Source organism: Oncorhynchus mykiss, chromosome 8 (assembly GCF_013265735.2).
Source record: "Oncorhynchus mykiss isolate Arlee chromosome 8, USDA_OmykA_1.1, whole genome shotgun sequence".
Lineage (NCBI taxonomy): Eukaryota > Metazoa > Chordata > Actinopteri > Salmoniformes > Salmonidae > Oncorhynchus > Oncorhynchus mykiss.
This window is the reverse complement of record NC_048572.1, coordinates 28,556,385-28,577,835: the sequence shown is the minus strand read 5'-3', so window position 1 is coordinate 28,577,835 and position 21,451 is coordinate 28,556,385. Positions and strand designations below refer to the sequence as shown.

At 42.5% G+C, this 21,451-nt stretch overlaps 1 protein-coding gene across 1 annotated transcript in view; it reads right to left on the bottom strand.

Annotated features, from left to right (window-relative positions):
* The window catches only part of btbd7 (BTB (POZ) domain containing 7), a 110,522-nt gene that overhangs the window by 27,790 nt on the left and 61,281 nt on the right, over positions 1-21,451 (bottom strand). Inside the window, exon 3 of the mRNA XM_036985231.1 lies at positions 18,662-19,804. Coding sequence (XP_036841126.1) covers positions 18,662-19,804 — 1,143 coding nt within the window. The remainder of the gene's footprint in view (positions 1-18,661; positions 19,805-21,451) is intronic.

The following is a 21,451-nucleotide window of genomic DNA, read 5'->3' as shown; positions in this document are numbered from 1 at the left end:
AGCCAAATACATTTAAACTCAGTTTTTCACAATTACTGACATTTAATCCTAGTAAAAATTCCCTGTCTTAGGTCAGTTAGGATCACCACTTTATTTTAATAATATGAATAGTAGAGAGTGATTTATTTCAGCTTTTTGTCTTTCATCACATTCCCAGTGGGTCAGAAGTTTAAATACACTCAATTAGTATATAGTAGCATTGCCTTTAAATTGTTTAACTGGGTCACGCGTTTTGGGTAGCCTTCCACAAGATTCCCACAATAAGTTGGGTGAATTTTGGCCCATTCCTCCTGAGTTGGTGTAACTGAGTCAGGTTTGTAGGCTTCCTTGCTCGCACACACTTTTTAAGTTCTGCTAACAAATGTTCTATAGGATTGAGGTCAGGGCTTTGTGATGGCCACTCCAATACCTTGACTTTGTTGTCCTTAAGTCATTTTGCCACAACTTCGGAAGTATGCTAGGGGTCAATGTCCATTTGGAAGACCTATTTACGACCAAGCTTTAACTTCCTGACTGATGTCTTGAGAAGTTGCTTCAATGCATCCACAAGAGCTTCTACCACATGATGCCATCTATTTTGTGAAGTGCACCAGTCCCTCCTGCAGCAAAGCACCCTCACAACATGATGCTGCCACCCCCACGACATGATGCTGCCACCCCCGTGCTTCGTGGTTGGGATAGTGTTCTTCGGCTTGCAAGCCTCCCCCTTTTTCCTCCAAAACATAACAATGGTCATTATGGCCAAACAGTTATTTTTTTGTGTCATCAGACCAGAGGACATTTCTCCAAAAAGTACGATCTTTGTCCCCATGTGCAGTTGCAAAGCCTTGCCTTGCTGAGCGTCCTTTCAGGTTATGTCGACATAGGACTCGTTTTACTGTGGATATAGATACTTTTATACCTGTTTCCTCCAGCACCTTCACAAGGTCCTTTGCTGTTGTGCTGGGATTGATTTGCACTTTTGACATCAAAGGACGTTCATCTCTAGGAGACAGAACGCGTCTCCTTCGTGAGCGGTATGACAGCTGCGTGGTCCCATGGTGTTTATACTTGCGTACTATTGTTTGTACAGATGAACATGGTACCTTCAGGCATTTGGAAATTGCTCCCAAGGATGAAACAGACTTGTGGAGGTCTACAATTTGTTTTCTGAGGTCTTGGCTGATTTCTTTTGATTTTCCCATGATGTCAAGCAAAGAGGCACTGAGTTTGAAAGTAGGCATTGAAATACATCCACAGGTACACCTTCAATAGACTCAAATGATGTCAATTAGCCTATCAGAAGTTTGAAGCCATGACATCATTTTCTGGAATTTTCTAAGCTGTTTAAAGGCACAGTCAACTTAGTGTATGTAAACTTCTGACCTACTGGAATTGTGATACAGTTTATTATAAGTGAAATAATCTGTCTGTAAACTATTTTTTGAAAAATGACTTGTCAAGCACAAAGTAAATGTCCCAACCGACTTTACACAAATGTATTGTTAACAAATATATATTGATATTAAATCAATTTTAGAATAAGGATGTAATGTAACAAAATGTGGAAAAAGTCAAGGGGTCTGAATACTTTTTGAATGTACCATATGTGTGACATTTGTTTTGATTTAGAATGGGCCATTATCATGCACCTGTCAGAACACTGACATCATTTGCATTGATGTCAACGTGATTAGAGGGACAATATAACGCAGAGTACCAGGCCATTAGCGACTGGCGGTTAGCAAGTTTGGTAGGCTACTAATGACCATTAGCAGCGCAGGTTTGGAGAAGCCCAGAAGCCTGGAATTTGACTGCGGTCTTGACTCTTGATTGCCGGTATGGTGGTAATATGGTCACCGTAACAGGCCTATCCCTACCACCAAGCCTAGCTATCAAAAACTATTAGCTACAGTTCTCAAATACAGAAGTGCAAAAACATTATACAGTATAATCTGCATTATACACAGCCAGGTTGCAAGCTAAACAAATCATGTAGGCTATGCGTCACATAATTAACATTGCCAGCTAACGTTAGCCAAACCAGCCATCAGGATTATATTACAATTTAAGCTAATTATTGCAAAACAAACTAGGCCTCGTTTTATCCTGTAACACAAATCATTACAATCATTACATGGGATATAGTTAAGCAAAAGGCACCTTAAGACGTTAGCTTAATTCAGAGTGACAAAAACATTGCACTGCTATTAAGATCTTTACTGTAGGAGCATTTGGCTACACAAGATAATTCTGTTTACATCTGACAGCTGGGAGATTGGTGATTCGAGGAAGACTCGCCGGGACCTCCGGTGGTAGAGGTCGAGATGTGACCAGATCGCAAGTTTAGATTACAGTATAAGGTCTAGCCGAGGATATTTTCTCAACATTTCCAGGCACTCTCTCGTAGTGAGAATAGGGCATCAGTCCCTGCTCTCATTAGTTCAACACAGTAGGGGGGGGGTTATCTTCTTGTTTCCCCCATTCATCGAAAATGACTGGTCACGGGTAGATAGAATTTGAAAACCAAAAAAGTCTTCAATGCTCCAAAAACTATGGGGTCAAATATTCGGCACAAATGACATTGGAAGCACCTTATGAGAGTATGTAAATAGTTTCAATGAAAATAAAAAATATCTGTTCATCTAACTAATGTCTTCTACCTACAGCAACACTGTCCTGGTTCACAATGAGGCACTTGTTCAATCCCTCCCCTTGACACCAATATGAAATTCTCTGCAAAGGAAGACCTGCAGCAAGGTCATCCCATGTAAAATACAGCAGGACAGATGTACCGGGCTCATTTTACACATTGGTAAACATATGGAAAAGCAAAATGGGCATAGAAAATATGAGGAAAGGGTGCGGGGAGGGGCTGGAAGTGTGGAGGTCGCAGGTGTTGGAGCCCAATCATGGATACATCCATCAGGCCATGAACAAGTGAAGCTCTCTAATTAACTAACTCACACCCTAGAGCCAGAGATACTGTAGGCAGGCAAGGGAAAAGAGAGAGGTAGGGATGTGGGGGTTGATGGAAACACCTTTAGAGAACAGGGAAAAGGAAAACGTAATGGGGAGAAGTGAGCAGAGAAGGAGAAAACAAGGGCAGAGGGAGGAGAGGTAAAAAAAGAAGGTTGATGTAGACAAATGATAAGGGTGTGTACTGTAGGTAGATAAGTCAGGAATGAGAAATGAATTTGAGAGGGGGAAAAGAAGGCAAGAGATGGAGATATGATAACATGAGGAATAATTAAGGTAAAAGGAAAAGATGGGAGGGCGAGAGAAATAGCGTACTCCTGAGAGAGAGAGGACACAGAGGTCAAATCTGGATATCAGAGACAAAGGTCTCATTGCACTCAGTTTAGCTGATAGCGCCCCTCAGGAAACCAGAGCTTAAACCACACAAACTCTGGATTAAGAGGCTGGGTGTAACTTAAGGAAGCTAGAGTTGTGATATGTAATCAATACCATGATAGTATGGATGGCCACCTACTGTCATCTATTTTTAATGGTATATCATCACATGAGGTCTGATGCATGGTTTGATTATTGAACCTTTGGAGAGTCATGAAAAATGAAGTGTACCTTTCAATGTAAAGATTATTCTCCATCATTATTAACATTCTTTACAATGTGGGTACAAAACTGTATGAACCTCCACCCAAATTTCTTGTAAGGTAAAAATTGCCTTGAAAGGATGAGGCTTGTAAAATCCAAGTTCTGAATCTTGGTCATCTTTCCTTGCTGACAGCACCACCAACCCAACCCCTAAGAGAAGCCAGAGAGCACTCTGGTTTGGTGGGGTTCATGGATTATTCAAGTTCTCACACTTACTCATTTTGGGGCCCTATGCCAAAAACATTTGTTCTAAAGCAATCTGAACTAATTAATGAGAGGTTGCAATTGCACGCGGGGCTACCTACCCACTTGTGCATCTTCCCCCGTGTTGCCATTTTAAAGCAAGTTTTCTGCAATTCTACACATTTTTCCATAGGGTGGAGAGACATGTTTGCATGTTTTAATATGATATCTGAGGGAGACTGACTAACAGAATCAGAGGGGGTGCGCCGACTGGTAATTCGACCATGATTACTAAGTTTAGATAGCTAGCCACGAGACTAATTTACCAATCTAAAACATTTTAGCTAACATGGGTTAATTGAGTGATCAGTGACTAACATAACGAGAGAAAAACTGCTGATGCACAATCACATTTCTACTATTCTAACATGCACTAAAAAGCATCAAGCCTTTCTGTTTCTGAGTGCCAAGATGCATTCAAAAACGGATACCTCGGAAGTAGGCGATTCCCTCCCTCCACCGAGAAGTAATGCATTTTTAAGGTGCTGAGGACCCAGGCGGAGAGGAGGTAGTGTGGCAAAAAAAAAAAAAGATCTGTTTTGTGTCTCCGTGGCGATGTGACAGCGTCTGGGACCGCCGGCGCTGCTTCTCATTTGCACTACTGAACCCACCAGCTCGGCCGGCTGAAGGGTGCCACTTAACGTTATCCTCACGAGCTCAACTCAGGCAAGAGACATCAACCGAGGAGACCACTTATTTATTTATTAATTCTCCCCCGTTTTCCAATTGACAATTCCCCCTACTCTCTCTTTGTACAGTGCAGTTTGTTCCCGGTCTTCTGCATTCAAGGCATGGCCTTGTTGTGTAGATTTTTCGAAGACAACGACTTTGAACAGTCCGGGGTTTTCCTCCATTTTTGTTTGTAGGCCAGTGGAAAATATGCTTCTTCCAAAACAGGAGCAAAGAGGAGCAAACCTACCTATAAGATCTACTGCAGAAGTAGTCTGCTCAGAGTCTCAAAGGGTATTTGTTTTCTTTTCTCTCTGGTGCAATTTGTTTACCATCATTTGCCTATCTATTAATCAATTCCGCAATTTATCCATGTCACCGATTGGTCAGACATTCCGCTCTCCTGGGGCCTAATTTATAAACATTGAGTACATACAAAATATACTCCAAAACATGCACGTGCAGTTTTAACGCAAAAGCTAGCATTTATAAATACTGAAGTCGGCATGAGAATGTGCTTACCTCCACACAATGTGTACGTAAAGGACGTCACACTGCTTGCTTTGCGAGGACCATTTCCTCCTGATACGGCTCATTCAGAGGCTCAAACCCTGGATCTCAGCCTTGCTAGTACACATGATCAGGCCTCGAATGTCCCAGCAGCATCGATGGCCGTAATGCCCTCTAAAAAAATCCTTGCCTCAAGGCCAAAGTGGCCACTGTGCTCTTGGGCTGAATATACACTTAACAAAAAATATAAACGCAACATGTAAAGTGTTAGTCCCATGTTTCATGAGCTGAAATAAGTTTATTTCTCTCAAATTCTTCACCTGTGAGATCGTCTGAGACCAGCCACCCAGAAAGCTGATGAAACTGAGTTTGCACAACCACAAAATTCTGCAAAAACTGTCAGAAACACTCTCAGAGAAGCTCATCTACATGCTTGTTATCCTCATCGTTGGCTTGACCGGACTGCAGTTTGGCATCGTAACTGCTAACCTTCGATAGCCACTGGCACACTGGATGAACCCTGGTTTTAAATGTACCAGGCAGAAGGCAGACAGAGTGTATGGCGTTGTGTGGGCGAGCAGTTTGCTGATGTCAACGTTGTGAACAGAGTGCCCCATGGTGGCGGTGGGGTTATGGTATTAGAAAGTTATGGACAATGAACAACTGCATTTTATTGATGGAAATTTGAATGGACAGAGATACTGTGACAAGATCCTGAGATTCATTGTCGTGCCATTCATCTGCCACCATCACCTCAAGTTTCAGCATGATAATGCACAGCGCCATGTCGCAAGGACCTGTACACAATGCGGGCTAGACATCTGGTAAAACAAAACACATGCATCTGGTGGACATTGGGCAGTAGGCTACAAGTGAAGACAGACACGTCGGGAATGCAATGGCGCACATTCTTCTTATCGAATTCCGAGGCGCATACGAGAACTGTCTACATTCACTTTGTCAGCCAACAAGATGAGTAACAAACAGCAACATCACAAGCTTATTTATGTAAATCTACTATCCCCCATAGTACAAAAGTTGACCTATTATATTGGTCAGCTTGTCGTTCTGTGCGAGAAAGAACAATTCCAAAACATACTCTGGGATAGTTCCGAAATTAATACAACCACTCTGCATCAAAAAACCAATGCGGAACATTTAGCTTAATATTTCCATAAACTATTAGGATACTGCTTCACATTATAACCACAGCAATGTGCACACGGCAGTAGGCTATAAGCGCAAATGTTCCAAAATGCAATTAGTGAGAAACCGCCATTCTCAAAAGTGCACCACAAATGCAAGCGGTGACAGATGAAAATATCCTTCCGAAATGTTGAAAGAGGGAAGATCTAAAGACACAACAACAAGGATGGGTTAATATGACTAGGACTGGGTTAATATGACTAGGATTGTGTATTTGACTGCTGGACAACGAAAGAAGTTGAGAACATGAGAGAAATACTGGTTTCAATGGCATATGAGGAAGTGTTTATTAAATAATCCCCTTAACATTCCTATGGTCGGAACATGGTAAGGCATGCCTCATAAAATGAGGGGGTTTGAATGTTTGGTTTGTTAAATTTGACACCATGTGTAACGTATTTTTTTTTTAGTTTACTACGCTACTTGAGTCTCACTCCATGCCGCTTTTCACTCAAGGAGCGCAATTTTTTTGTTCCTCGACCACGAGACACTTGATTTCAGTCTGCATGGTCAATGCAGCACATGCAGCAATTGATGACAATGCGGTTTTCACTTTGTTCCTTAATATAAATACACTAGCGTTCTATAACCTAATGTTAATTTCTCTACCATAAGCCACCTCCAACATTGTTTTAAAGAATATGGCAGTACGTCTAACCGGCCTCACAACTGCAGACCACGTGTAACCACACCAGCCCAGGACCTCCACATCCAGCTTCTTCACCTGCGGGATCATCTGAGACCAGCCACCCAGACAGCTGATGAAACTGAGGAGTATTTGTCATAAAGCCCATTTGTGGGGAAAAAAATATTATTATTGGCTGGGCCTGGCTCCCCAATGGGTGGGCATAGCTACCAAGTGGAAGGGCCTATGTCCTCCCATTGCTGTGCCCCTGCTCAGTCATGTGAAATCCATAGATTAGGGCCTAATTTATTTATTTTAAGACTGATTTCCTTATATGAACTATAACTCAGTAAAATCTTTGAAATTGTTGCATGTTGCATTTATGTTCAGTATATTGTTGCAGCAACCGGAATCCCGGGTCCGACATGAAAAATGTGGCGGGAATTGAGATAGCAACCGGAGAGTTGCTTGTATAAATTCCAAATTGCCATTACCTGCCGCTGTAGCCTTGAGCAAGGCACTAAACCCCCACACAACAGCCCCCAGCACCACTCCAAAACCTGTATAGGCATGTACAGTGCATTTGGAAAGTATTCAGACTCCTTGACTTTTCCACATTCTGTTCCATTACAGCCTTATTCCAAAATCTACAATGTAGATAAGAGTAAAATAAAGAAACCCTGGAATGGGTAGATGTCCAAATGTTTGACTGGTAGTGTACTTGTAGGTAGAGGAAAAGTGACTGTGCACAGATAATAAACAGAGTAGCAGCAGAGTAAAAATTGGGGAAGGGGTGGAGTCAATGCAAATAGCCCAGGTAGCCATTTGATTAGCTGTTCAGGAGTCTTATGGCTCTTACCCAGAGCAACTTACAGTTAGTGCATTCATCTTAATACAGCTAGGTGGGACAACCTCATATCACAGGTATAGAAAAGGCACATTTTCCTCAGTCAATTTTTCTTCACCTCAGTCAAGTTTTTTTTTTTTTTAAACATCCATTCAAATTATAATAGTTCCTCACAGCATTTGAAAAATCTTCCCAACACTCTCCCCCGTGATAATCAGTGTCACTGATAAATAGGCTGTGGGCATGTTGCATGCATTTGTTTCGATTTTAATTATTGTTAATTTAAATCGTTATACTACAGCATACTTGTCCCCTTTATACTTTGAAAGACGGGTGCAATCTCATTACGGCATCCTCTCTTTGTAGAACGGTCAAATGACCGCAGCAGCAGGGTTTGTGACAATATGCAAATATTTCAGGAAAAGTGGGAGAAAACCCATCGGACTTAATTTGAATGGTTTTGAGCGTCTAAATAGGATCTGTATTACATTTTTTTTATATGCAGAAAAGCCAACAGACAAGGACAAGGTACAGTAGGCATCTCTTTATTTTGACTCCATTAATGTTGTCAATACAAAAACCTGACAGATCCTCTATAACCTGGCATTTCTTTCATTTATTTATTAATATTTAAGTAATAACCTGAATAATAATGACATGCCTGTGATAATAACTTAAGGTAATGGCTTGTTTCAAATAGGTTTTTATTAAGAAGCATATCCATGTAAACAAGTAAACAAACATAATTTTGACCTGGTTTTAACCTTCCAGACTTGGAATTAGCTACCCAAGGCTTTTACTTGTGACATATAGTTAAATGTATTAAAGAGGAACAATGAGGACATATTGAAGATGCGCATTCTCATCCCCAGAATATTTATATATGCCTATTTAAGGATAAAGCTCAGAACATGAACAACTTCCTAGTTCAGAACACTATAACAATATGGATGAAAATGAAACGTATTCTACAAGAACCAATATCATTCCCTAAAAACACAACCTTTTGGAACAATCCTTCGATAGCTTTTAAGAATTCACTGATAAATTGGTCCACACGGAAACTAAAGGCATAGAAACCGTAAATGACTTGGTACATTTATTTCCATGACAAAATTAAAAAGTAATTTTGCACTGACCAACGTAGATAGTTTACATGCAACTTAAAAGTTACATATCACAAAATGTCGATTTGAAATCAGAGAAACCTTGAGGGACTCTTATTTGAGACAGAAAAGGATGTTCATATGATAGGGAAGATATACAAAACCTTGCTGAGAGCAAGTCCAACTGACAGTAATTTAGAAAAAAATATAAACTATTAGAACCAAGACTTGTAATGACTAATGCATTCTGGGTATGCTATAAAGTCCAAAAGTTATGGGCAGGGCTAGAAAGTTGTCTGTCAGCATATTTCAAGACATGGCATATGGGGATGTAGTGAGATGCCCAATGGGCTGGACGTTTCTCTTATCACGCATCTTGAAAAAAACGTATGCAAAAACTTGGAAATGTATAAAATCAGCCATCAATAACAATGGAAAAATCAAATGATTTCTTCTTGAAATAGCGTGGGCAACGAGAAAAACTCAAATTGGTACAATTTAAGGCCACGTGGCAGACAATAATGCAGGCACTAGAGATGGGGTGTGAGCATGCGGGTCTGGGCAGATGAGATGTAGTCATTGTTTGCGTGCATCTAAGTTGTTGGTATGCATAAGTTTGTATCTGGAGTGGGAAAAATACAAAAATATTATAAAACAAATCATTTCTGCTCGGCATCAGACTAATTTTGGGCTTCAGATGCACTTCTCCACTTGGATGAGAATTCATAAACAGGCAAACAGCAAACAGCACACTGATGTGTAGCTACTTTTCTCCTGTACTTTTCTTGGTGTAGCCAACTTTTCTCTGGTAAAATGGAAGATTAACTTTAAGCAAAACATAAAGAAATATAGCTGGCTACATTCTTTCTATGATAAATATTAGAAATATGATAGCCATGCATTGTTTTTGCAAAGAATACCTTGCTTTTTCATTGTAAACTCATTTACTCCAAATAGTATTGCAATTCTGTTGCTATATTCTGCCAAATGTGTTGCGCTAATGTGAAGGGAAACTATAGTTGCCTGCCCCTGATCACTTTACTGAAGCAAAAAAATTACAAATAATCATGTTTACCTTCAATATAAAACAAGTGAAATGGTTTAAAAACACAGATTTTTGAAGGTCTGCGGCTTGAAAATGCAGATTTCTTAACCCTAAACGCGACCTGTTGCACTCAATTCTACAGCACAGTATGGTACCATGCAGTCAAAGTTAACAGGTGAACAGAAAAGATTGCTGAGGGGCTCCTGAGTGGTGCAGCGGTCTAAGGCACCGCATCTCAGTGCTAGAGGCGTCACTACAGGCCCTGGTTCGATTCCAGGCTGTATCACAACCACCGTGATTGGGAGTCCCATAGGGTGGCGCACAATTGCCCCAGGGTCGTCCGGGTTATGGTTTTGCCATGATAGGCAGTCATTGTAAATTAGAATTTGTTCTGAACTGCCTAGTTAAATAAAAGTTTAAAAAAATATATATATACAAAAATATTGACGTATGTATGCAACTACTGTAAGTAGCTTACTGTAATAAATAAAATGCTACAGAATTTGCAGGCAGTCCAGCATTATGTTGGGGGAAAAGTAAATGTAAAACATTGTTGAATTGAAATATTCTGCTGGCAGGTCCGCAACAATTAGCCATTGTTTTTTATTTCAGAAAGTCACAGTCCTTCGTCAAATACAGCATAGGTTAATGAAACAGCTCCAAAAACATGACATTTTCATTATAGAAACTGCCGTGGACTAAATTCCAAAAGTTCCAAATTATACAGCAAATAAAGGGCGTTATTGTCACCATAAAAGGTGAACGGAGGGAGTTATAATGCTTGTTCACGCACATACTGTTTTTTTTGGACAGGTTGGATTTATAGTGGGAAACCTGCATATGTATTGTGTATGCCAAGTTAATAAAGCTCAATTTATTTTATAAAGAACCTATATTTTCAGAAATGGCACCCCAGATATTTGGTGTGGAATTTACACAACACTTATTTATAAATGAGGCCCCTGATGTCCCATGTCTGACAAGTCTCCTGATTAGACAGGAAGGACGACATCCAGACCCAGGCCCAGATTTGTGAAAGGGGGAATCTATTAAAAATGGCTTCCACTAAACTGTGTGTGCAAAATATGCAATGGCATATTTATTACAGGCAGATAGGATATCCATTTTCAACACTGCTTATGTCCTCCAAACAAACCAAACTTCTAGTCTCTTTATATTGCTCCTACTTTACAGTGAGCATGTGTGAAAACAAGTGGTGAAATAATGGATGTGCCTACACAACTATAAGATATCGATTAACATTGTCATAACAAAATCAGGGCTTTCCAACTAAGATGAGACAAGAGAAGAGGCAACATTTAAAGCAGCCCAAATCTCCCACTTTCTTCAATAAAGGAATAGAAGATTTGTGCGAAATGGGTGGTGAGTGGTTTGTGTTTGATGTGACAGACGTACGAGAGAACCCTCCCTCCTGGGCCAGACTTGCCCCCGTTTTACAACAAGGTCTCTCCTTGCCAGAACATCAGTTCCTGGCGAGGAGGCTGACATTGGTGCCGTGTGTATTGAACAAGTGTAATGATTCCCCTCGTTGTGATGAGTGAATTGGAGGCCGACTACCCCCGGTTTGTAGAAACTGGGCTTGGGCTCCGCAGACACATTAATTATCCCTGCCCATCTAACCGTTAGGCGTGCAAGGCGCCACACGGGTGTTAAACTTACGCAGTGGTTCCATTTTTCCAGAGGTCACTACTTCCATTTTGTCCGGGAGGCTTTCGGCATGCAGGTGCTAAATCATTCTTCTTAGTGTGTGTGTTTGCATAATATTTGTATTGTTGCATGGGTCTGTGTGTGCGCATGTGTGTAACCACAACTGGATTGTGTAGGCAGTGAGACAGAGATGGAAGTTCTTACATAATTATAATTGAACACAGAAGTCCATCCAGTAGTAAAAAAAACATGGGATACCTTTATTTTAGCTGATACTTCCTCAAGTTTGACTTCCAGTCTTTCATGTCAGTCTGCTCTGGCTTTAGCATGGACAGTGTTCCTAATAATCTACAACAAACTTGGGAATTAAAATGTCCCCACTTTAAGGGCATTTAACAGAGATGACAGTAGTAATCCTAAGATTTAGCATACAGTATTAGGTTTTCATGGGCCATCTATCATTCTTCAGGAAAGGCTTCTTCCCTTCCTGTGTACCTGTTGATAGAAATACAGAGCTCTCCCTCGGCTCGACGCACGTTCTCCAATTGAGCTAATCTGTAAAGCACCAAGCATTCACCGCTCAGTGGACATGCTCTCACTGACTTCCTCCCTAGCTTCTGTGAATTCCCACCTGTCTCTCGAGACTCGCTCTCAGTTAATCTGACTCGTAATGCTTAACGCTGGGCAATTCAGTGATAGACTGGCGCTGCCGCCAGAGTGGGGGCCATCGATCGAGCCTTATCCAAACTGACCGGATCGCTGAGCGTGAGTTCTCTAGATCTCACACGCTGAGGGTTGCGGGGGGGCGGGGAGAACTCTCCGATTTAGATCCATAACTCATTCCATTCCAACATGGATGGCCAGGGGTGGGGGGGGGGGGGGGTGATTATCCATCTGCTAAGAGGAGTCGGCGTACTGGTGTGCTTTGTTCAAAAAAGTTATTCTCCCTTTAGAGATGAACCTGTGAAGTGTTTCCCAGATACGATTGGGCCTTTGCTCTAACAGTCTTATGGAGATAGTTCACCTCTGGAGCCCATCTGTGTTACTTTGTTCCTTTCGCTTCATCGGTAATGTATTATATATTTTTTGAAGCAACAGTTTCAGTAGTGTCACCATCCGATCTTATCCATATGGACAGCTTTCTGGGAGATAGCCATGAAAAAGAACTTTGATGTTGCGTAAGGTGATTTTGTCATACTTTGCTGGCTTCCAATGGCCAGTGCCCAATTAACATTTACAAGTCTAGCGGCGTCAACATTGAGAAATCGTGGACTGACCAGACCTCCTCCATGCAGTGTTTTCCTGGCCAGCTGGGAAATCAATGTTAGATATAGCAGTTTAGATATAGCAGTGAACTACTAGTTTTACATGAGTTGTGTTATACTCAAAGCATCAATTCATTCATACCTTAGTACCTATTGCCTTTCATTGCATTCTCACAGGTGGTGTAGTCATTAACACATGTAACACATTTGGTTATGTTGGAAATCAGAAGGTCATGGTTAACATGCAGACTGCTATTAACAAGTCATGGAATTAGGTGTATTTGAAATGTCACAGATTTTTTGGGCAGGGCTTAATACTGTAGGTTCGCTTACCTTACATCTTTGACTGTGACGATTAGCCTACGTCATGAGCAATTTGTTTTTGCGCATTTACCCAGGTGATAGCTGCCTAATGTTCCTCATGAAGTTACACCAGGGTTTTGCTGTGCAAAACCTTGTCATTTGAATGAGCCACCACTAAATCGAAAGCCTCTTTATGACAACTAAGGCTGACCCTGGAGAGCAAACACTTGTGCTGAATGGGAGATTAAATGTCAATTGAAGTTACTGTAAGAGCTTGATAACGGTTTTGAAGTGAAATGGTAGTGTGCAGTCAGCTACTATAAACTAACATCAGAGAAAAGCCATTCATGGTGACTATTATTTTGTACATCAGTCACAAACAACCGCATATAGAGGTTTTGGTTTAGGGAGAAATGTCCAGTGAGACATCTCTCTATAGAGACTCCAGATTCTAGTGAAAGGATGAAACTGAATGAGATGCTGCAAAACAGCATTGAGATGTAGCCGACAGCATGCAGAGCGCAAAACAATGAGACAGACTGTGAGGTACTCAATGAGGCAGCAATGAGACCCAGTTTGACAACGGCTGAGTGAGACGGTGGCTCCGCGGGTTATTTCTGTCTGAGTCCCTTTCTCACTCAGCATCTAATTGCCCAGATTCTACCTCTGTGAGATGCCAATGAGACGATGAGTGAACAGCACAACAAAATGAGACACCTGGAGTCGGAGACAAAATTGGAATAGAAAGACACTGAATTAGCACACTATTGAGACAGTGTGATGGGTGAGTGGCTGAGACAAAGCAGCTGGCTGTGGCAGCAGGCTGGGCTGAAAGCACTTGGGGTGGGCTGCTTTAGTTCCAGCAAAAACCTAATAACCTGTTACCTGAGGAGACATATCCAACAGCAAAGATTAAGAGAGGTCTTAATATTCACATCTATATCAAACACACACTCATTTGTGACTGTGTGTGATGGAGATGTGAATATGTGGGGATTTCAAGGGTGATAATTATAAAGACAGAGTTTGAAACAGAAGTTCAAATCAGAACAGTGTATTTTTTTAGGGCTGTATTTTATGTTTTTGAATAATAAAAGTTAATGATTTGCTTTATGGGTAGTGTGTGACCCTAGAGTAGCAACACATACACAAAAGTATATGGACACCCATTCAAATGAGTGGATCTGGCTATTTTAGCTACACCCATTTCTGACAGGTGTATAAAATCGAGCACACAGCTATGAAATCTTCATAGACAGACATTGGCCGTATAATGGCCTTACTGAAGAGCTCAGTGACTTTCAACATGGCACCGTCACATTCAAACAAGTCAGTTCACCAAATGTTGGCCCTACTAGAGCTGCCCCGGTCAAATGTAAGTGCTGTTATTGTGAAGTGGAAACGTCTTAGAGCAACAACGGCTCAGCCGCAAAGTGGTAGGCCACATAAGCTCACAGAACGGGACCGGCGAGTGCTGAAGCGCGTAAAAATATTCTATCCTCGATTGCAACACTCACTACAGAGTTCCAAACTGCAGGAAGCAAAATCTGCACAAGAACTGTTCGTCGGGAGCATCATGAAATGGGTTTCCATGTTGGAGCATCCGCACACAAGCCTAAGACTACCATGTGCAATCCCTAGCGTCAGCTGAAGTGGTGTAAAGCTCATCGCTATTGGACTCCGGAGAGTGGAAACTCAGTCTATGGAGTGATGACTCACACTTCACCATCTGGCAGTTTGACAGACAAATCTGGGTTTGTCGGATGTCAGGAGAACGCTACCTGCCCCAATGCATAGTGCCAACTGTAAAGCTAGGTGGAGGAGGAATAATGGCCTGGGGCTGTTTTTCATGGTTCGGGCTAGGCCCCTTAGTTCCAGTGAAGGAAAATCTTAACGCTGCAGCATACAATGACATTCTAGACGATTCTGTGCTTCCAACTTTATGGCAACAGTTTGGGGAAGGCCCTTTCCTGTTTCAACATGACAATGCCGCCGTGCACAAAGAGAGATCCATACAGAAATGGTTTGTCGAGATCAGCGTGGAAGAACTTCACTGGCCAGCACTGGCCTGCACAGAGCAGCGGGGGGGGGGGGGGGGGGGGGGGGGGCACCTCCATATTATTGCCCATGATTTTACGAGATAATAATGTGGTGTCCACATAGAATGTACACTACATGACCAAAACTAAGTGATACCAATGGGTCTTTCTCCATTCTGAATGTTGTATACTGTTCAATTCAAACAAAAACTATTATCAGCAATTCCTGCATTTCCTGGACTCTTGAGATAATTTCCACACTGCCACATAGGGCTGCACGGTATTGGCAAACATTCTAGGCCTCATCTTTAACCAAATGTTGCAATTGTAATTTGACTTCGATTTAGAGCAAAACACTTAGGTGAACTGAAAAATAATGATTATTGTAATTCTATAGTTAGAATATAATAGTGAGCACTTTGCATAGTGTGGTTTGAAATGACAATGAATGAAAATGACAGGGAGGAGTTATTGTGACAAGGTACAAACCAAAGTGTTGATAAGTGTTTCCTAGGGGACCCTAAGTGTCTTGTGGTCAAGCAACAACAAATACACTCCTTGAGTGACAGGAGGCGGGGCTAGGTCTGTGTGGAAAGCAGCATAGCAGCCTTATACCACACCCCCTCGGGCCTTATTGCTTAAGTAAAACCCAAACCAGTCCATGCATTAATACCGGTATATCGTAAAATACGGTGTACCACACAGCCTTCATTGATCATAGCATGAGTCTACCCGACCGCTTTTTCTAGACTCAACTAGAAGGCCTGTTTGATAACACCCTAGCTGCGAGGCATGCAAGACAAGACATTGTGAGATACAGATTACCAAGACATAGGCGCACGGCTCTTTCTGCCTGCTCCCACCTCTCCCTCTTACGCTGGCTCACCTGCTCTTTCTCTTCGCTAATGATGCAAGTGTGTGTTCAGTCTTCGGTCTGTTGCGTGTAGAATATCCTAGCCTATTCATTGAATAGGGCTCCAGAGTGGCACAGCGGTCTAAGGCACTGCATCTGTCATAGGCTGTCATTGTAAATAACAACTTGTTCTTAACTAACTTTCTTAATCAAATAAAGGTTAAATACAATTAAAAAAATTATAGGCCCTGCTGTACTGAAGTTGTGAGACACTGCAAGTCAATAGATAGGCCTAGTGCACAGTTCTGACTGTGTGCCTGGTGGTCGATCTGCCTATACTGTGCCCCTTCCCCATCTCTCTGTCCTTTGATAGCTTAGATGCAAGTGTTTGTGTTCTTGGAAGTATGGCAACTAAGTATCCTCCGGTTCCAAAAATACTGAACGGGATAATAGTAGGAGACGACGTGCAAGGAATTAATTATTTTGAAGTCGACTCTCTACCATTATGTCATTGTCGTCAACAGTTGTAAAAATGGCAGAGAAAGGCAAGGACACCAGCGAAGTCCTGTATGGCAATACTTTGAGAAGTTAAGAATAAAATGCTAACTTTGGGAGGTGGAATTGAGGTGCAATTCTTAACCATCTGAAAGGGAAGCACAGACACAAACCGTTGCTGGCAGCAGCGTTGTGAATTCACAATGCAGCTGAAAAATTGTCAGTTTGTCACATCCCTAACATTTCTGAAAATGTTTGAAACCCTACCTCATCAAAGAGTATCTTAAATAAGACACCTCAGCCCCCCCCCCCCAAAAAATAATAATAACTGCAAGTCTTTTTCTATACTAGCAGACTGCTGATAACTTCTTTATTGAGGAAAATGTACTACAACTCTGTGGATTGTATCACCTCGTTATCTTAAAGCTGGAATCGCTTATTTAACAATAAAGCGGTCACCCACCTGTGTTTTGGTAAATTGCTGAGAATGGGCCTGGAGAAATGTAACCACTCAAATTCAAAGTGAGAGCTATGTATGCAAGGACTGACCATCAATGATATCAACATTATAGTATTAACCATGTTTTGAGGATATAGCTACACTTTTTATTTACAAACATTGGAGTATAACGAACATATTTTGGGTTGTGATAGGGTACAACTCATGAGGCATTTCAATGATATCCTTCAATAATCAATGGGTAGCCTATATAGCATTAATTTATAGGTCCAAAAATGGATGTAGCAACTAAGGATTCTAGCTTTAAGGTGAAAGCACCAACGAAGTCGCTCTGGATAACAGCATCTACTAAATTACTCAAATGTAAATGTAATTAACTCTTATGGAGGGACAAACTCCAAATACCACAATCCTCTTGGCGTCTTGTTTTGCACCCATAACTCTGCCCTGTCATCCACCTTCCTTAAACACAACTATGTGTACTATGACACATTAAAACTTTCCATTGAGAAAGTGAAAAACTGAAGTAATCCTTAAATTCATGTAATGACAAATGGTTGCTTTGCCTAGCCTTGCTGTCACTAGCAGAATGGGATATTTTGAATTGAAAACCAAAAGCTAGAGGAGAAAACATTAGAAAAGCTTACAGGCACCATCAGATCGATATCCATTACCTATTGATGCTGACGGGGAGGCAAACTGAATCCTTACATGGAGATCGGCAGTGATTGTACTGTGACCTGAAAGCAATACTTTTTTGGGGGGGCTTTCTAGGGAAACGTTTCATTGTCTACCTCAAAATGTCAGGGACAGCATGGCTGTGCTGGTCTTGGTGGATTCCCTAACTAAACAACAAAAATAAAATCCATCGACAAAGTGAAACGAGTTAAATCAAACCTGCACTGGATCATTCATGTTGGCAAGGTATATTTTATTTTACCTTTATTTAACTAGGCAAGTCAGTTAAGAACAAATTCTTATTTTCAATGACGGCCTACTGGGGAAGTGGGTTAACTGCCTTGTTCAGGGGCAGAACGACAGAGTTTTACCTTGTCAGCTTGGGGATTCGATCTTGCAACCTTTCGGTTACTAGTCCAACACTCTAACCACTAGGCTACCTGCCACCCCAGGGAAGAGGGTCACATAACTATAAATCCTCCTCCCTGACTAATCCATTCTCGACCAGCTTTTTGAATAAGAGGAGATAGGCTAAGCATTGTGATTTCTGAATAAGGCCTAAGTGTTTACTTCCAATGCCCAAAAGGTGTATGTGTGTGTCAGTCTTTACCTAGATTTATTTCTAAGAGGGTCGTCAACACAAAGCTACATCATTGATTGAAACCCAAACTCTTAAAGAGATATCCATCAAGCCTGTACAATTTGTCTGACCATTGAGGCCATTAAAAAAAACATAGGCAACAACAACGTCCACTGAGATTGTAACGTCGAGACATGTTGAAACTCTGTACTCCCTCCTCCCTAAAGAGTTGGATCTCAACTGGTACCAAAAAGAGCCACAATGGAAGGAAAGTGCTAATATCTGACTTAAGAGCTACAGGGAATTCCTTTACTACATTAATCACTGCATGGAGTGCTACAACAGCCGCTCCTTCCCCAGTTCCCAGCCCCCCTATCCCCTAAAAGCTTGTGAATTCATTAGGTAAACAAAAGGTGAGGTGAGGTGAGCGAACAGGATACATAGGGGAGCAAATCAGGGCTCTGAGACTCACCTTGGGCCAACATGCTGAACTCCAAGAAGAGGGCAATGTGGTAGAGCTCCATTGCCTCCTCAGCACGACTGGCAACCCCCCTGCCTCCGGCCACCAGGGCCTGCACCTCCCCCAGACTCCCTGCTGAGGGGCTTCCCCTCAGCACCAGTGCTAGCTCCACAGCGTCCGTGTACATGCAGTGCAAGATGACACGGGCATATTTCTTGGGGATGATGGACTCATCCAGGATGATGCGTGTGGGCGTCTGCAGAGCGCGCTCTGTGATCTCCTCGCCGGTGCGGATGCGCCTCTGCAGGAGGTTCCGGAAGAAAGGAGAGCGGGCCGAGAGGACCGCTTTGTGGGCGCGCAACTCTTCGTCCGCGGGTCCTTGGATGACCGGTCCTCCTCCTACACCTCCTCCCCCAGCTGCTACCCCAACAGCTGGCCCGGCACTGAAGACCTCTACCAGCTCCGAGTCAGATGAGAAGCTGAGCAGTGAGTCGTAGAAGCACATGTGCTCGCAAAGGCCATGCATGTCCTCCTCCAGTGAGCTGGGTGTGCCAAACTCTTCGCTCAGGCGCACCAGCACATCCATGTTCCGCAGCCGCGCATCCACCTCTGGGCCCAGCTCGCCCGTGTACAGGTAATGCAGCAGTGCCGAGAACATGGCCGCGTCCATGCCCGCTGTGCCCACGTCCAGGAGCACCTCAGCACCGTAGCCTGGCGACGACGACAGCAGCGTCTTGAAGAAGGGGCAGCGGGCAGCCAGCACAGCACGGTGCGCAGGGAAGCAGGCATCCTGGAAGATGAGGTCCACGTCCGTGCAGTACTTGTGCTGGTAGAGGGCGGCCAGGTCGCGCTGCAGGCTCCGGGCCTCAGCCCGCGCCAGTCCCGCCTGCAGGTTCAGCTCCTTGAGCGCTGCTGTGCCCTCGTATTCCTCAACCAGGGCGTTTGCGTCACGCACATCCCAACATGAGAGGAGCTCGCGCATCTGTCGCACGTGGTCGGCCGAGCGGCTGGACTTGCGGCGCTTGATGAATCTCCTCCTGAGAGTGGCTAGGCCCGAGCTCTTCTTCTTCTTGTCCTGGGGCTTCTCGGGGCCGGACTCCAGGCTGTAGAGCTTCCCCTCTCCTCCATAGCCCTGGGAGCCATAAGAGGATGTCCCTGAAAGGAGACAGTAACATACAGAATCGGTGGGTGAGCAACAGAGTAGTAGTTTACGAATGAGATTTAATAATAATACATAAATAATGATGAGCCAACTTATAATTAATGTTCTATATATCTGGTTTTAGGGCAAATCCCTGACTGAGATAAGATATCAACCTTTTAACTCAGGGTTTTTTTTAGGATAAAAAAAAGAATCATAAAAGTTTCCAACCAAAAAAATGGAGAAGCCCTCTTGGCCGCAGAGACACATTTTGCCCCTTTAAAGCAAATTTCCTGCTATTCTACACATTTTGCCATGGTTTATGTCGTGTTCCATCTGAGTGACTCAAACATTATAACAAAATCAATGGGGGCCCCATGTCATGACAAAAAAAATGCTGAATTTTAATTGGTGATTGTTAGTTCTGAGAAGACAATCTTATTTAAAAGGTCCAATTAACCATTTTTAAAATAATTTTTGGGTAACAATTTAAGAGGAAGTTTACCTAAAAACCAAAATGTCCCAAGTGATTACATGTTTTGAAACTGTACTGAATAAAAATAAAAACATAACATGCAAAGGTCCCGTGTTTCATGAGCTGAAATAAAAGAACCCAGAAATGTTTCATTTACATAAAAAGCATATTTAATTGAAATTGTGGCCAAATTTGTTTACATCCCTGTTAGTGAGCATTTCTCCTTTGCCACAGGTGCACCTTGTGCTGGGGACAATAAAAAGGCCACTAAAATGTGTAGTGTTTCCACAACAATGCCACAGATGTCTCAAATTTTGACGGAGTGGGCAATTGGCATGCTGACTGCAGGAATATCCTACAGGGCTGTTGCCAGATAATTTAATATTAATTTCTATACCATAAACCGCCTCCACGTTGTTTTAAAGAATTTGGCAATATGTCCAACCGGCCTCACAACCATGCCAGCCCAGGACCTCCACATCCGGCATCCGGGTGCTGAGGAGGACTTATGTCGGTAATAAAGCCCTTTTGTGGGGAAAACTCATTCTGATTGGCTGGGCCTGGCTCCCCAGGGGGTGGGCCTATACCCTCCAAGGCCCACCCATGGCTGCGCCTCTGCCCAGTCATGTGAAATCCATAAATTAGGGCCTAATTAATTTATTTCAATTGACTGATTTCCTTCTATGAAGGGTAACTCTTTGAATTTGTTGCATGTTCCGTTTATATTTTTGTTCAGTATAATTAGGTGGAGTTTGTCTTCTCCCCCTCTCTCTCCCTGCAGTCTAGAACTGGAAAGCCACAAAAACGGGTCACGTAACTCTTTGTGCACTGGTAGCTTTGCTCCATTGTCAGTCAAAGAGCGATTAAGAAATATGCGAATTGTGGATGAATCCAATTAGAATTTTTATCAAAAGTACTATTGGTTTTGAGCCAGGAAATGTGTACTTTTCCACCTAAAATGATTGCAATTATTTCTATATCATTATTTCATGTGGCTGACTGCAACAGTGGAGATGGGTAACAACTCTGCATGTGTGCTCTCATGGGGCAACTCTGACGTATATGGCCTTACTTGGAACTTGACGTCACAGATGTGAGTTTTATAGGAGGGGGTACCTGGCTGCACTTTATATAAGATATCTAGGGAAGGCACAAAATGTCACTGTTTTCCATTGAAAGACAGACA